Genomic DNA, 17,501 nt, shown 5'->3' with positions numbered 1-17,501 from the left:
GGTTGTTTTTTAATCTTTGCTCTTTGTTCTTTTTAACTCTTTAAGTGGGCCCGCCACTGAGCTCTCAAGTAAATCACAGGGAGGCTTATTCTTACTTATGAATGCCCAGCCCTCACCTGGCTTGTTTTTAGCCAGCTTTTCTCACAGAGCTAAACAAATGAACATAAAAGAATGTAACCCATCTTTGTATCACTAAACAAATATTCCACAGCATAAATGAATGTAACATATCTTAATATTCCACAACACAAGAGTTTCTTATTACATCTTTAAAGTTTACTTTGTGTGCATGCTTGTATGTGCAGGAGGGGGGACACACATGCATGATATGGCACTTAGGTAGAGATCAGAGAACAGTTTTTGGGACTTGGTTCTCTCCTTCTACAAGGTGGATCCCAGAGATGGGATTCAGGCCATCAGACTTAATAGCCAAAACATTTACTTGCTAAGCCCTATGACCATTCCCAAAGGAACAGTTTCGACCTGAGTTACTATACTCTAATACTCTAAGCCTAAGGGGTAAGATAACATGACTGTTCTAGTTAGGGTTACTATTGCTGTGAAGAGACACCATAAACACAGCAACTCTTATAAAGAAAACATTTAATTGGGGTGGCTCACTTACAGTTTTAGAGGTTCAATCCATTATCACCATGGTGATCACCGGGCTCCCTAATCTCTGACAACGGTCCCTGCGTCTCTCAGTCCACAAGACAACAGCCAAAGCAACATGCCCACAGACACTTCAGATCCTTCACCCACCTAAAGGGATCTTCCAGACAGACAGTTGGCTCCTCCTGTCAGAGCCAGGAGCCCCAGATTCAAACTGTGTTAATTTGCTGTTACAAAGTATCACTGCCTATATGACTTACACATGAAAGTGTTTCCTCATGGATCTAGAAGTGTCAAGTCCTAACACATGTCAGCAGGGTTGGTTCATTCTAAAGATTCCTCTTGGCCTGCAGGTGGTCACCTTCCTGCTGCTTCACACTGTGTCCTATTTATTCTTCTTAGAAGGACACCAGTCATACTGTATTCAGGCCTACCCAACACTAAAGATTACGTTTTAGCTAAAATTACTTCTGCAAGGACCTTGCCTTCAAATGCAGTTATGTTGTGAAGCACTGGGAGTTTCAGACTTCATTGTAGAAGAAGGGGGCAGGGGCAATTGAGCTCATATTGAGAAGACTGCACTCTAGAGAAGGGCCAAAGGGTCAGAACTGGTGTGCTGCTTTTCCCACATCAAATTACAATGTGAAGTTCCTACACAAGCCAGCTGTGGGTGACAGGAGGCAGAACGTTAAACAACGGTGTCATTGTTCAGCCTTTTCTCCTCTTGAGAGTGGGACACTACCCGGGAGCCAGCGGTCTACGGCAACCTCCCCTCTCAAAGGAAAATGACTGGCCATTCACTGTGACAAAGGCAAACCTCTTCACAAAGATGGAGACAATAAAGAAAACAGTTTGCAACTACAAATCCACAGAATTGCATCTTTCTCCTCAAGGACTCACTAAAATGGCTCAACTCTCACAGCTAAAATTACCTAAACATCCTCATTGTTGTGGAAACCATCGGACCTGTTGGGCCAGTCTGAAATCACTGAAGAAAAGTCCATCTTACTAAGTTGAGCAGTCAAAGGCCAACTCAACCAAGAGGCAGGCACACAAATACATTTCACCCAGGAAGGATGACAATCCCCCTTCTCCTGATAACCTGTCAGTAACAGCATACTGCTGAGACTTGGTTCTACCTAACCCCAGCAGGAAAAGTCATAGAAATAAATGCTTTTTCTGGAAGACATCAACATTTTTGCTGTATTCTTGTCCCTATGTGCCACTGTACCCTGTGAGATGTACATTCCAGAACAACAGGGCTGGAACCATGCTATTCATTCCTCCCTCTCCAAGTCACAGGGCAGGGTCTGGCAGTAGGTAGTCCTTAAATGCCACATGGATTAATGAATAGTAAAGACAACAGGGTTTATGCTAACCCATGAGAGGGAGAAGGTGAGCCAGGTCATGTTGTCGTATTCCTCACAGCCTTGTAAAGGTACTACAATGTTTTTGAAGTTTTTGTTTCTTTTTATTTTATGTATATGGGTGTTTTGTCTTCCTGTATGTCTTTGCATCACTGTGTTCGGTGCCTGAGGAAGCCAGAAGAGGGTGTTGTATCCCTGGGAACTAGAGTTACAGATGGTTGTTAGCTACTATGTGTGTGCTAGAAATCAAACTCCAGTTCTCTGGAAGAGCAGTGCTCTTTCCTTCTTTCCTTCCTTCCTTCCTTCCTTCCTTACTTACTTACTTACTTACTTACTTTCTTCCTCTCTCTTGTTTTCTTTTTTTGCTGGGAGTGGGGTTCAAGACATAATACAAGAGATCTCTGTGTATCTCCGGCTGTCTTGGAACTCATTCTGTAGACCACGCTAGCCCTAAACTCAGAGATCCACCTGCCTCTGCCTCCCGAGTGCTGGGATCAGAGGCATGCACCATCACTGCCCAGATGAGCCAGTGTTCTTAATCACTCACCACGTCTCCAGCCCTGAGTTCTCAATTTTCAAGAGGAAAGTGAAATGAGAAATGGAAAGTTTGACCACCATTTATGATCTTATTGGAACCAAGACATTGACATTTGGTGAGGATGTCATTCAGTCATTAAAATGAACTAACATAAAAGTAAAGGGCAGGGGGAGTAAAACCAGAGTGGCCTCAAATAAGGAAAATGGGATAAGGTTGGCGATTGGCAGGGTACTTGGAAGTCAAGAAGGAAAGTGAAAGGAACAGAGGAAGAGCACTATTCTCAGTGTGCCTTGTTCTGTGATCTTGAGCAGGCGAAACATCTAGAAGTGGCCTTATAATTGAGAAAAGAGTAGCAGGGTACAATAAGTATCTGGCCCCAGTATCTCCTTTTTACTAAAGAAGAACTTTTATATGCATGTATATTGCATTCTAATGGCACCAGTCACAAGACAACAGATTGGTATGGATTGGTATGGGGTTTGTTTTGTTTTGGGTTTTTTGTGTGCCTCCCCCCCCCCACATCTTTATTGTATGTGTATATTTGTTTTGCTGGTGTGTATGTTTGTGTATCACATGCATGGCAGCATCCACAGAGGTCAGAAAACCACCTAGAACTGGAGTTACAAACTGTTGTTAGCACCCACATAGAGATGTGGGTACTGAGAATCAAACCTGGGGTCTCTGCAAGAGCAGTTGGGGCTCTTAAACTCAACCCTTTCTCCAGCCCACAAGGGAGTGGCTTTCTGTTGTATGTTTTTGGTTTTGTTTGTTTGTTTGTTTCATTATTTGTTTGTTTGTTGCCGGGTACTACAGTTTGGAAGCAGAGCTACGGGCATGCTGGGCAAATGTTCTACTACTGAGCCACAGCTGAATCAGAGATGCTTTTTAAACACAGGTGACCAATTTGCACAATGTTCCATGTGGGCCTTCCATTACAAGCCCACACAAAGATAATGTGATTTACTTTTCTTTTTCCATTTTTTAAAGTAAATTGTCAACATTATCTTTTCAACAACCTAGAACGTTAGAAGAAGCTGTCTGCACCCTCAAGGCACACCATCCCAAATAAGCCTCATCCTCTCTCAACCACAAGTTTCTCAGATTCTCTCCTCTCTAGCTTCCACCCACCCAAACTCTCTTCTGAACTGAAACCTCTGCATGGCTGACCCAAGCATGTCCATTCCCCTTCAAGTCCACACCTGTGTCCAGCTTCCACTGCTACCATCTACCCATCCCTCAGCCTGTACAAATAAGTCTTCACATTTCACTCCAACCCCACCACACCCTACTAATTGAGCCACCACCAATGTTTCTCTGTGTCCACACTTTCTCTTCTGCCTATAGTCACGGAGTCCATCTCAACTTCATACTTAACCATTGCAAAAATCTCCAAACTGACCTCTTTTCCTGAAGGTATAACTAGAATTATACTCTCTCCAGCATCCTAAAATTAGCCCAGTCATGCCCCTACATAACAAAACATTGTTTTTTGCCCACACTTTTAAAAGTAATGTTCAAAGGCTCCACAACCTATCCTTCTGGACTTATGTCTGATTCCATCCACCACGGGCTTTTTTCTCATCTACCAGTAGACCTTCCTTTCTCCCACTTACCTCCTCTGCTCTCTACTTGTTCATATCAGACTCCTGAAGGCACTGCTGTGCCATATTCTAGTCCTCTGGGTGTGGTTGAGGCAAGAGTTACTCAGTCTCTTCCTTGCTGTAAGTTTCTTAAGAGAAAGTAGTTTATCCCTGCTCCCTCACTTCCCAAAATCCAACCCATACTTGGGTTCCCAGGAAAAGAAATATATATATATATATATATATATATATATATATATATATATATATATATGCGGTTATTGCATTCCTACATTGTGAATGTTGGAATTATAACATCAAAAGATGAAATAAAAACAATCCAAGTCATTCTCTAACCTGATACATAAATCCCTCATTTGGATTCTTTACTGCTGTAAATAAACTACAAGAAAACAAACTGCTCAACCCAATAACTTAAAACTTCATTCACTTGGGATTCTGTAGGTTAATAATTCAGGTAGAGCCTGGTTAGATGGCTCCTTTGTACCACACAGTATCAGCTGAGGTTGGATCCTTAGCTGAACTCATTCCCTGGGATTGGCTGGCAGAACCAGGAGGGATTCACCGTGTGCTGCCTGCTTTAATACCCTCCACATAGTTGCACAGGCTTCCTTTCAACAGGGTAGCCTAGGGCATAGGATTATTTGAGAGCAGCTCCACAAGTGAGCTCTACAAAAGGTGTAAGTAGAAGCTTGGGTCTCCTGCAGGCTATCCTAAAAAGGGGCATGGACAGAATACACCCAAGTACCTTGTACATACAGGAAAGCTAGCCAAAGATGCTCACTTTTCATTTTATCCTAACCCAAACTGAAAATACCCTTGATTCAACCAGGAAAAAATTAGGAAATACTAAAACACAATTTGCTTATTCGAACTTATAAATCCATTAATGTGAATAAATTTTTAAGCCATTTGAGCACTAAATTTATATAGATAATGACAGTCTGTAAAAAGTAAGACAGGGGGCTACAGAGATGGCCCAGGGGCTAAAGGGGTGCAATTTGTTTGTTTGTTTGTCTGTCTGTCTGTCTGTCTGTCTGTTTGTTTGTTTGTTTGTAGACTGGGTCTCTCTACACAATTCTGGCTATCCTAGAACTCACTACATAGACCAGGCTGGCCTCGAACACACAGAAGCCTGCCTGCCTCTGCTTCCTGAGTGCTGGGATTAAAGATATATGCCACTATGCCCAGCTGGTTAAAGGATTTACTGTTCTTGCAGAGGACCTGGGTTCACTCACATGGTGGTTCACAACCACCTGTAAATCCAGTTACAGGGGACCAGATGCCCATTGGCCTCTGCAGGCACCTGCACACACCATGCACATAAACAGATAAGTAAATTTTTTTTAAGAAAAGGGAAAAATACGGGCATGTGAAACCTTAGTAGTTTTATAAACATTGGTATGCTTTAAATACAAAGCAAAAATGGAAAATATTGTTTGTTGCATTTCTGAGTTAAATTTGTTTGTATATTTAAATGCTTTGTTAAAAAAAAATACTTGATTTTTATACAGTCATCGTGATCTCAGTGCTCATGCAAGAGACTAAGGTAGAAGGATTGTGAGTTTGAGGCTAGCTGGGCTACGCAGTAAGTTTTAGGTTAGCCTGGACTATATAGTGGGACTATGTCACAGAATAAATAATCAGTTAAATCAACTATCTGCAAAAAGGGTTTTAAATAGAAGTTATAAAGAATTGTTTCTAGTACACTCCACACATCAAAGCTTTTCTCGAGGCCAATACAGACTTAAAGGGAGAGGAATACCCCACCTCTAAAAGGAAAATTGGCAAAGGATTTGCTGCCAGCCATATTTATCCCAGCAGAAAATCCTTCTAAGAAATTTCAGCACATCTTAACTACTTTCTGAGAGTTTCACAATGAAGAGTGGTGTGTGAAAGAAAGACCACACATACACACACACATACACACACACACACACACACACACACACACACCACCACCACCACCACCACATACACACCATACACACACACCACACACATCACACACACCACACATATACACATACCACACATGCACACACACCACATACTACACACACACCACCACACACACACTACATATACACACCACACACACACAACACACACACATCACACACACACCATACACACACCACACATACCACATACACCACACACACACACACACACACACATACACACCACACACACACACACATACACACCACACACACACATACAAACACACACCACATACACACACATACAAACACACACCACACACATCACACACACACCATACATACACACCACACACACACACCACACACACACACCACACACACACTACATATACCACATACAACACACACACACACACACACATCTCTCTCTCTCTCTCTCTCTCTCTCTCTCTCTCTCTCTCTCTCTCTCTCTCTCTCTCTCTTTCTCTCTCCAGACTAGACCAAGCCACCTGGAGCACTTCCTGAAACAGCACCTCTCCTGCAGTCTCACATTTCTGAGGCTTCTCAAAAGGAAGCCATGCTAAATCAAGGTGCCTACCTCTATTAAAGTTCAAACATGCATATTTAACAACTTGAATTTTAAAACAGACACATACATCAAAACTAGAGGCTTCTTTGGAAATAACACCAGATACATATATTTAAGTCCTTTGGTGGCCTGAAGGTCTGGCCAGGTGGCCTCACTGATACCACTCTGAGCCCTGGCAGAATACCCCACAATATATCACCCTTCCATCACTGAGGCTTTCGAGGAGACCATCAGCCAGAGAATCTCTACCAGTAACATGACCCCTCTGTAATCTCCCTGTGCAGTGAACCCAAGACCCAGCTCTATCTCACCTCACTCCAAGTGTCTAGACTCAGCTCAGTGTGTGGAAAAAGGAGACCAAAATGTAGCCAACAATGATAACTCTTAGAGATGCAAAAAATGAACTACTTTTCTTTCCCAACCAACTTAAAGCTAAATCATATATAACCTGATTTATATATTGTAAATTATATATGTAATGTATATATAAATTATATATAGATCATATATAAATCAAGTATAAACCTCTCTCCACACTTGGATCAAATAGTATATAAAGTGAGGGGAGGGGATGTTGGCACCTGATGTATAAAGTGAGGACAAGACCACTCCAACGTATAATTAAGGGGAAGGTTTTTATTAAGATATGGGGGAGAGTACAGCCAGAGGCATCTGGAAGAGTCTAGAACAGAGGGAAAAGTAGTAGACTGAGCATGGCCAGCAGGATGTACTGGGCCATGAGGAGATTTGGGGGAGAAGAGAACCAAGAGAGGGGGGCAAGAGAGAGAACTAGGAGAGAGCCAAGAGAACACAAGGTCAAAATGGGCAGAGTTGTATAGGAATGAGGAGCTGGGGGAAGAGAAGCCCAGGAGCTAGAGGAGGTTTTTGGGGGGCGTGCCAGGATGAGAAGAGCTGAGAACAGCCAGAGGTACCGAGTGAGCGTGGAGCCAGCAGCAGACACTCTGTATGCTGATAGTCACCACAGTTAGTCATTTGTCCCAAATTTCTTTTGGACCTGACAAATAGGACATGTCTCATAGTTTTACTCTTGACTACAATAGGTATAATAGCAATGGTTGTGGTTCTGACCGGTCCTTACTCAGAGGAGATGTACGCAGAAGGGCTTAGAGTGTTATCAGGGCATGAGGAAAAGCTAACCTCCATCTATCTCTAAAAATGGAGGTCTTCTTGGAACACAGCCACATGCATAAGGTATGAAGTGACTGTTGTACTACAATGCAAACTGAGTTGTGCCACATAGATGGCATGACCCTGGTAGCCTAGAATACTACGTGGCAATGTTCAGAAAGTACTTAGCAGACACTTGGGTTAGAGTGTCATTACCTATGCAACCTTCTTTTAAGTTGTTCAGCAAAACAATGACAAAAAGATGCCCAAAACTACATATAAATATCTGTATCTGCATATGTATATATATATGCACATACACATGTGTGTCTATGTATATACGTGTTTATATATGTGTATACTTATGTATAGAGATGTGTACAGGTATATGTGTAATCAGTTTTTACTAGGGTTCAGAAAAACTTATAGGTTTATGGAAGTTCCTGAGACTGTTTGGAACTAGGAAACCATTGATCTTACAAGTGTATAAATAAGAAAAAATTAACAAAGACAAAAGTGGCTTTGGATCACAAGAGAAACAACATATTCCCGAAAAATATCCCAAGCCTGAATATTTTTTAAAATGTCCATTTTCCACAAACACAGCTACAGCGTGATGCAATCCCAGTACAAATCTCCATGAACTGTTATTTGAGGGGGAAAACAGTAAGAAAATAGTTTAGAAGTTCTGTTGGTAGAAGAAAAATATAAGTGAGGTTATTTGCCAAAAACATTTTGAAAATAAAGCAAAATGATGGGGTTCTTACCTAAATAGATGCTAAAAATTATTTTAATGCTATGATAATCAAACAATTATTCTGGTCTGGGAATAATAAATCATAGCGGAAAACTGAAGAGATCTGGGGCGAGTAAAGAGTAAACCCCAGCCAAGATAGCAGACAAAGGGAGAGGGGGAGGCGCAACCACTGCGGTAACGCCAGAGTAGCTGGGAAAAAATATAGTCAGAGCCCGATACTATACACTCTCCCAAGAAGGAGGAAAATTAAATACAGAGAAACAAGAGCATGAAAGGTATAAAAAACAAATGTAGGGAAGCTTTCTGGGCCTAAAACAAATGATAAAGAAAAAGATTAATGAGCTTGGCTCACAAACATTTTGAGCTTCTATACATCCAAAAATATGATAACCAAAACTAAGAAAAGCGCCGGGCGGTGGTGGCGCACGCCTTTAATCCCAGCACTTGGGAGGCAGAGGCAGGAGGATCTCTGTGAGTTCGAGGCCAGCCTGGGCTACCAAGTGAGTTCCAGGAAAGGTGCAAAGCTACACAGAGAAACCCTGTCTCCAAAAACCAAAAAAAAAAAAAAAAAAAAACTAAGAAAAGCAATAGCTGCTGAGGAACGGATCTCAACTTCCTCACTACGCTATTGCTAGGGAGGAAGGAACAGGTTTTAAAATGGGCAGATGCTGTAAAGACACTGACAAGTGAAACTCAAAGTATAACTCCTTCCAAAGCTGAGCATGGAGAGACCGGACCAAACTCCAGCTTAGCTTCCAGCTCCTAAGATCATGTCCCCAGGATGAATCCGGACCCACTCAAGGGGCCTGCTTGAGAAAGCTTGGTGATGCCAGAAAAATGTGCACTGTGGTCTAGCCTGCACCTGACGGCTGTGTATGCTTACAGCACTCCTTACAGGGAACTTGCAGCTGTGACATCTCTTTCGACTCAGAAGCATGCGTCTGGATGCCCAGAGAGCTTCTTTGGCACTGTAATCACCAGCAGGAAGGGCTCCTTCCCCCAGCTTCTGAAGGAGGACAGATGCCCAACTTCACCAACTGCCTGGCCTAGGGAACTCAGCATCTCATTAGACACTGACCTGCTTCTAGGTTCTTTCCTCCTCTAACCCTGCTCTCCCCTGCCCTGCCCTCCAGTGCGTATTCCCACAAATCACCACAAATGTTGAGGGATCACAGCTCTCTTCCCCACTGTCAGTAGTCACCAAAAAGAAAAATCTTTTGTGTTTTGTGTTTTTGGCAAATGTTGAATATGAAACCCAGGGCCTTGTGCATACTGTATTTGCAGCCTCATCTCTGTTTTCCTGCCTTGACTAATGCCCAGCTGTGTTTGATTTCAACAATACAATGTACAAAACAATACAATGTAGGAATTGAATGTGATTTTTTTGTTTTGTTTTCTGCTTATCTGTATTTGTATGTGTGTGTTTTCTAATAAATAAATGTATTGCACCTATAATGAAAAAGAATGTTTTCAGGTGATTTAAGCTTCCTACCTGCTGTAGTTTCCTTTCTGTTGCTATGATAAAAATACCCTGACAAAAACAACTCAGGAGGAAAGGGGTGATTCTAGCTCACAACTGTAGGTTGCAGTTCATCACGGTGGGAACTCAAAGCAGCTGGTCACGAGCAGAGAGAATGAATGCCTACATGCCTACACTCAGCTCACCTTCTCTTTCCTACAGTCCAGGGTCCAAGTCCTGGGTCCAAGCCCAGGGCACAGTGCTCCAGTTTTTAGGCTAAGTCTTCACACATCAATTAATGTAATCAAGATATAGGTGGATGAGCCAATTAATTTAGACAGTTCCTCATGAACACTCCCTTCCCAGGTGATTCTAGACTGTCAAGCTGACAAGTAAAACCAACCATCACACTACCAGAGAACAGGGAAATTCATTTACCAATTCCAAAACCCTATAGATCTAGTTAATAACACCACATGTCCAGACATTCCTAGGTCAAAAATGTACTTATGTCCTCTCCCTAAATCTTCATAAAAAATAAAAGGCTTTCCAAGCCTGCTGGCAAAAATTTGCAATCCTAAGACTCAAAGGGCAGAGGTAAGTGAATCTTTGGGAGTTCAAGGTCAGCCAGGGCTACCTAGTGAGACCCTGACAAAGCAAACAAATCCAAAGTAGACTATTCTTCCTACCATTTTACCAAAAGCAAGTCAATAACTCAGAGAAATTTAGCAAATGTACAGGCTGGCTTTGTGTGTCATCTTCCCACAAGCCAGAATCATCACAGAGGAAGGAGCCTAGGAGACAAGCTATGTGGGCTGCAGAGGGCAGAGCCAGAGAAGTGACCCAAGCCCTCTGGAGTAATCCAGAAGATTGTGATTGGATCCCAGATGGTAAGAATTTGGTCTTGCTTTGATGTGACTGTGCTCTGATTTCTCCCTCTTGAAGTAAGAAAGTATTTTACTGGAGCCCACAGTTGAGAGACTTTGAATTTAAAAAGACTTTGGCTGTTTTGAAGGGGTTGAATTTTTAAGGTGTTTGAATTTGTAAAGACTGTGGAACTTTTAAAGTTATTTATGTTTTTAATGTGAGATTTTGTGGAAAAGTAAGAAAGGAAGGAGTGTGATGTTTGTGTGATGTGTTTGTGTGTCCTGTTGACAAGTGGTCAGTTGTACTAGCTGATTTTGTGTGTCAACTTGATACAAGCTAGTCATCAGAGAGGAAGGAGCCTCAGTTAAGGAAAAGCCCCCATGAAATAATGCATTTTCTCAATTAGTGATCAATGAGGGTAGTGCCATCCCTAGGCTGGTAGGCCTGGGTTCTGGAAGAAAGCAGGCTGAGCAAACCATGGGAAGAAAGCCAGTAAGCAGCATCCCTCCATGGCTACTGCATCAGCTTCTGTCTCCAGGTTCCTGCCTTGCTTGAGTTCCTGTTCTTAATTCCTTCGATGATAAACAGCAATGTGGAAGTGTAAGCTTATAATAAGGCTTATAGACAGGCCCATAGGGTCAAGGAAATTGGCTCAAACCAGTTGCCAAGGCATGCATATAAGGTACTTCCTTATGAGCCAACCAACCTGGAGTCGGCCTGAAGGCCTAACAACAGGTGCTGTCAGAGTTCCTAATCATGCAGTCTACCTGAGGGCCTAGCAACAGGTGCTGTCAGAGTTCCTGATCATGCCCAGCCAATGAGAGATGACCATGCAATGCCACCAGATTGTGACACCAACTGGGTGCTGAGAGGAGGATGTATAAGGCCTTCCCCATTATTAAATAAAGGAGTTTATTGTTTGCCTTCAACTGACTTCCAGTATCTGTGCCATTGATGCCACATCATCTCACCGCTTCCCCCGAGGGAACTGTTAGAATCCAGCAGCATAAACTGGATTCTAACCAACCTCTTTTTGGTCATGGTGTTTTGTTGCAGCAGTAGAAACCCTAACTACGACAAAAAGTATCTCAAGGTCATAAAGCAGTCAGTAGTAGAACTGGAAGTGAATTCCAGCTGATCTGGTCATAAGTTCCTGGCGCCTTATTTCATAACATGCTCAGTTTGGGATGAAGAAGGCCAATATTCTGTTCCTAACTCTCTACACAACCACTATTATGTGTGGCCTTGGCAATTCCTTTTCCTTGTCTGGCCCTTACTTCCTCATCTATACAATAAGAAGGAGATGGGCCTAGGGGGTGTCAACTTCCTTCCTGCTCAGGTATGCCATATTTCTGTCTTATCACACACCCCAGGCCAACCAATGGCCAAGAACAGATTCCAATCAGATAGTGGCTACATCAAACTTGGAGGCTAGAGCAGGTGCCCCTCACAGGTGCCCGTGCACTATCTCACCTTGAATTCCTCATGTATACGTTCCTCCAGGATTTTGGCAGCTTTGCGGTCCTCCATCTCCACTTTCCACCTCTCTGCTAGGATCCGGGCTTTCTCATTGGCCAAGGCATCCCGGAACTTCTTGGTGATCTCTGCTTCCTTCTGTCTCCTTCCAAGAAAGCAGCAGCAGGGGTGAGCTTAAGTGAAAAACTAGAAGAGCATGACACAATGCAACTTCAAGTAAAAGCAATGAGCAACCTTCCCTTGGTACACAGAACAGCAAACACATTTTGCTAAGATTACCAGAGCTCACAATGGCAAAGGAAGCAGGAGGTGACACTCATGTAGAGAAGGAAGGGTAAATCAGCAAGATCATTCTGGAAGCTCAGAAACAAGAAGTGAAAATCCCATTTCTCATTCAAGTAGCTGAAGGTGAATATAGTAGATGTTCAGCAGAGTTTTATGAAAAGAAATGATGAGCCACGCAGTCGTGACACACGCCTTTAAACCCAGCACCCGGGAAGCAGAGCCAGGTGGATCTCTGTGAGTTCGAGGCCAGTCTGGTTTATAGAGTGAGATCCAGGACAGGCACCAAAACTACACAGAGAAACCCTGTCTTGAAAAAAAAAAGAAAGGAAGGAAGAAAGAAAGAAAGAAAAAGAGAGAGGGGAAGAGAGAAAGAAAGAAAGAAAGAAAGAAAGAAAGAAAGAAAGAAAGAAAGAAAGAAAGAAAGAAAGAAAGAGGGAGAGAGAGAGAGAGAGAAAGAGAGAAAGAGAGAAAGAAAGAAAAAGAAATTATGAGCAATTCAGATATCTATCAAAAACACAAATAAGTTGCATTCCTGTGTAATAGAACACTACTGAGAATCTTCAACAGCCTTAGGATTTGAACTGATGGGATCTATCAAGGTATAAATAAAACTTTTTGTCTTTTAAATACTCTTCATAGTTAGCTTGGTTAGTGGGTGTTCTTGAATTCATTATAATCTTTGGTTTTGTTTGCATTTTTACAATTTTACAACTAAAACACCATCATTCAGACTTGATGGTGGAGGACGCTAAAGACACTGTCACATGGATTTCCAAGTTTGGCAAGGTTTAAAAAAATGTTAAAAGTTGTTGATGAGAAGAGTCTGACTCTAAACTTTCCTGAGGGCTCAGCTGTCCTTATGTGAATGCATGAATCATATTCAGAGGAACAACAGAAGCCATGGTGAAACATTACCGCTAGACCATCCCTGTGAGAACTTCCCAGAGTGGCTAGGGCCGTGGAAATGGTTCAGTTGGTAAAACACTTGCCATGTGAGCACAGAAAAAGAATTCAGATCCCTAGAGCCCTCATATAAATCTGGATGCAGTAGCACATGCTTATAATCCTAGCACTGGGATAACAGAAACAGGAGGATCCCTAAAGTTCACTGGCTACCAAGTGTAGCTGCATCGGTGAGCTACAGGTTCCCTGAGAGACCCTGCCTCAAAAAATCATGTGGAGAGTGAGAGAAGAAGACATCTGACATTGACCTCTGGGTTTTACACACACAAACACAGGCACATGAGCACAAGAACATGCACCACACTCACACAACATGCTATCCATGCTGTCCAGGTAAATCTAAACTTCAGGCATACAGAAAGGGGTGATAGGTTGTTAGGCATATCACCAATAGGAGAAAACTGAGGTCCCAGACTAGCTGATTGGTGGGTCTAACACTTGAACCCACAAGGTTTACTGATGGGAGATCTTGACGCCTTGGTTATTTGATCTTTACAGAACTCAACCCAGCCAGCCACTGACCAGCACCTCATTTTCCACCCATAGCTTAGGTCTATCTACCCAGGGCTCCATGCTCAGGCCCCACCCAGCACCCTCCCTGCCAGCACCTCTCACCAGAGCTCCTCAGCCTCTCTCTGTGCTTGCAGCCGTGCTCTCTCTGCAATCAGCTCCTCAGAGATCTCTTCATAGGGCTTGTCACCAGGGCCTTCACCCATGACCCACACCCAGACCTCGCCATCGGCTCCCAGCAGCCACTGGATGTGCTTGTTGCTTGCTGCCTCACAATGAACGGAGAAACAGAGAGAAAAGAAGAAACATTTGGTTTCTAGTTAAAGAACAAGATGAACTGGTACACAGCACATGTTCTATAGTTATCACACAACTCAAGAGAGCAACAGCGGCTTCGGTGCAGATTCAAGACATTCCCTTACACCATCCCCTCTAGGGAGCAACTTAACAGCCGAGCCAGCTTCAGAGGCTAGTGTCAGAGATGATCTCTCATGAGGTTGACATCAGCAAAAATATCAAGAGTTAGTGTGATACTCTGTATGCACTGACTTGTGCTTCTCCCAGGCTGAGGCAGTCAGGTGTCTGCAAGTCTTCTCTGCTCTCTCATTTTTCTATCCACTGACTAGAAAGAAGGAATCAGAAATGATAGAGTTGCAAGATGAAGCAGCCTGGAGCCTGGTGTTTCTGTGATATACATCATGCTGTAATTTGAACAAGAAATAAACCTTTGCTAGATGCCGCCACCGAGAGCCCTTAGTTTGCCAATAACAGCAGGCTCTACTGATGACTGACTAGATCAGTGATGTTCTTCAGTGACAGGGTTGCCACAGCAATAGAAACCCTGCATCTGGCTTTAGCATCTGAGTGGTGAGTGATATCTAGCAGGCCAAACACCTGGAGATCCATGCATGCAGGAACAAAACAGCTGTTAAAAAATGTCACAGACTCATTAGAGCTTAAAAGGCAGACCCTGTGTTTTCTGAATTGGGAAAATGAAATATTAGCAATGTGTATTGGATGCATTTGACAAGGTGTTAAGGGAAAAAAACTAAAATTCAAGAAGGAATCAAGTGTTTTGCAGGGAGAAGTGAAAGAGAGTGGAGAGAATATAGAAATTTGGGGGTGGAAAAAAAAAAAAACTAGGTTCCAAATAATAAGAGATGTCTGTGATCCCAGTACTCTAGGTTGAGACAGGAGGATCATGAACTCCAGGGTAACTGGGCAATGTGGTGAGATTCTCTCTCTCTCTCTCTCTCTCTCTCTCTCTCTCTCTCTCTCTCTCTCTCTCTCACACACACACACACACACACACACACACACACACACACACACACACAAAAGGTGAAATTCTGAAGAGTTTTGCATAACAGAGCTCAGTCAGCTGTCTTCATGAATGAGATGCCCCAGAACACAAAGCACAGTGGCTGTGAGCATGCGCTCTCTACACTCCACTACAGCAGATGCCACTGAATAAAACCCCAGCCTCCAGGACCCTGTGTTTGATTACGGCTGTTTCCCAGAGGTTTCCCCAGTCTCTGACTGAGCATGCCAGGCTCATGCCTGAGGCGTTTGACTCCTTGCCAAAACTTCCTGGCATTACACAGCTCTCTACAATAAGGCCCCCAGCCACCCTCTCTCTTTTACCCAAGGTTAAGTGAGAAATTTTTAAATGCATATGTAATGACATAATAGTACAATTTTTTTCATGATAAAAATGACTATATATGGTAAAACAACAGAATTATCTTTAGGGCTACAGTCACTGAGCCACTGCCCTAAAGGCTCAGTTGTCTGCCTTTCTTCTAGATGCATAGTTGATACAACAATGATCAGAGTGAAGAGGCAACCTACAGGGAGAGATAAAATTCTTGCAACCTATACACCCCATTAAGGGTTAGCAACCAAATACATAAGGAACTCAAGCAACACAGTATCAATAAAATAAATAATTCTGTTTCAAAATGGGTAAAGGGCTTGAATAGACAACTCTCAAAAGAATACATACAAATGGCCAGTTGTGAGAGAAAACATTCAACCTCATTCATCATCAGAGTAGCTCAAGTCAAAACACTGTGGGATATCACTCCACACTTGTTAAAAGGGTAAGCAGCAAATATATAGAACTATAAATCTTGGGAGTAGGATCTAGAGCAGTGGTTCTCAACCTGTGGGTTATGACCCCTTTGGGGTGGCGAGGTTGAACGAATTTTTCACAGGGGTTTCATATCAGATATTTACATTACAATTCATAACAGTAGCAAATTTACAGTTATGAAATAACAAAGAAAATAATTTTATGGTTGTTGGTCACCACAATTTGAGAAAATGTACTAAAGTGTTACAGCATTAGGAAGGTTGAGACCGGAGAGATGCTCAGTGGTTATGTGCTGCTCTTGCAGAAGACCTGGATTTCATTCCCAGCACCCAGATGACAGCTCATAACCATCTGGAACTCCAGTTCCAGGGTACCTAACACCCTATTCTTCCCTAGTGTGCACAGCACACATGTAGGCACAGATACAGGTCCGTAGGTGAAACACCCATACACATAAAGCATTTATCTATCTATCTATCTATCTATCTATCTATCTATCTATCTATCTATCAATCAATCTACCTATCTATCTATCTATCTATCTATCTATCTATCTATCATCTTTCAAGACATGGTTTCTCTATGTAGTTCTGGCTGTCCTGGAACTTGCTCTATAGACCAGGCTGGCCTTGAACTCACAGAGATCCACTTTCCTCTGCCTCCCAAGTGCTGGGATAAAGATGTGCACCACCACCACCTGGCACATTATTTTTTTTTAAAATAAAAGCTTGGGGGAGCATAGAAATCAAGGGACATTTGTACTCTTGTGTAAGAATGTGAATAAATGCGGCCATTATAGAAAACAGTACAGAAATTTCTCTGAAAACCAGGCTAAAGGTGTCAACTTGTACAATACATGCATATATGTATATATCCAAAGGAAATTAAATCATTATGTCAAAGATGTCTGCACACTCCTGTTCATTATGCATTATGAACAACTGACATTGAGTCAACCTGTGTCCACCAAGAGAAATGAACACATGCAAACAATTAAAAATTTAAGGAATGAATAAAGCAAATGTGATACCATATGTACCGTTGAACACTATTTGGCCCTGGAAAAGTAGGAAATCATATCATTCTTAACCATATAGGTGAACGTGGGGGGAACTGTGTTAAGTGAAAGAAGCCAGACACAGAAACACAAATATCATATAAACTCACCCATGTGTGGGGTGTAACACGGTTATCAGAGAATGGGGGGAGGGATTGGAAAGATGGGGGGATAAACACATGGGTCTCTAGTTCCATATATGGGCAGCACTAACTGGACTTAAATGTTTATTTTAAAAACCAAACATG

At 42.5% G+C, this 17,501-nt stretch overlaps 1 protein-coding gene across 3 annotated transcripts in view; it reads right to left on the bottom strand.

Moving 5' to 3' along the window:
• Sh2d4b (SH2 domain containing 4B) overlaps window positions 1-17,501 on the bottom strand; it is a 92,863-nt gene that overhangs the window by 51,226 nt on the left and 24,136 nt on the right. For 2 of the 3 annotated variants that reach the window (XM_037208696.1, XM_028854979.2), the window contains exons 2-3: window positions 14,207-14,370; window positions 12,341-12,488 (exon numbers count right to left, since the gene is read on the bottom strand). In XM_037208696.1, coding sequence (XP_037064591.1) covers window positions 12,341-12,488; window positions 14,207-14,370 — 312 coding nt within the window. The remainder of the gene's footprint in view (window positions 1-12,340; window positions 12,489-14,206; window positions 14,371-17,501) is intronic. The other variant, XM_028854978.2, reaches the window with a different exon arrangement.

The sequence above is a fragment of the Peromyscus leucopus genome, chromosome 9 (assembly GCF_004664715.2).
Source record: "Peromyscus leucopus breed LL Stock chromosome 9, UCI_PerLeu_2.1, whole genome shotgun sequence".
In the NCBI taxonomy this organism is placed as follows: domain Eukaryota; kingdom Metazoa; phylum Chordata; class Mammalia; order Rodentia; family Cricetidae; genus Peromyscus; species Peromyscus leucopus.
The sequence above is the reverse complement of the archived record's forward strand: the minus strand, read 5'-3'. Positions and strand labels throughout refer to the sequence as shown.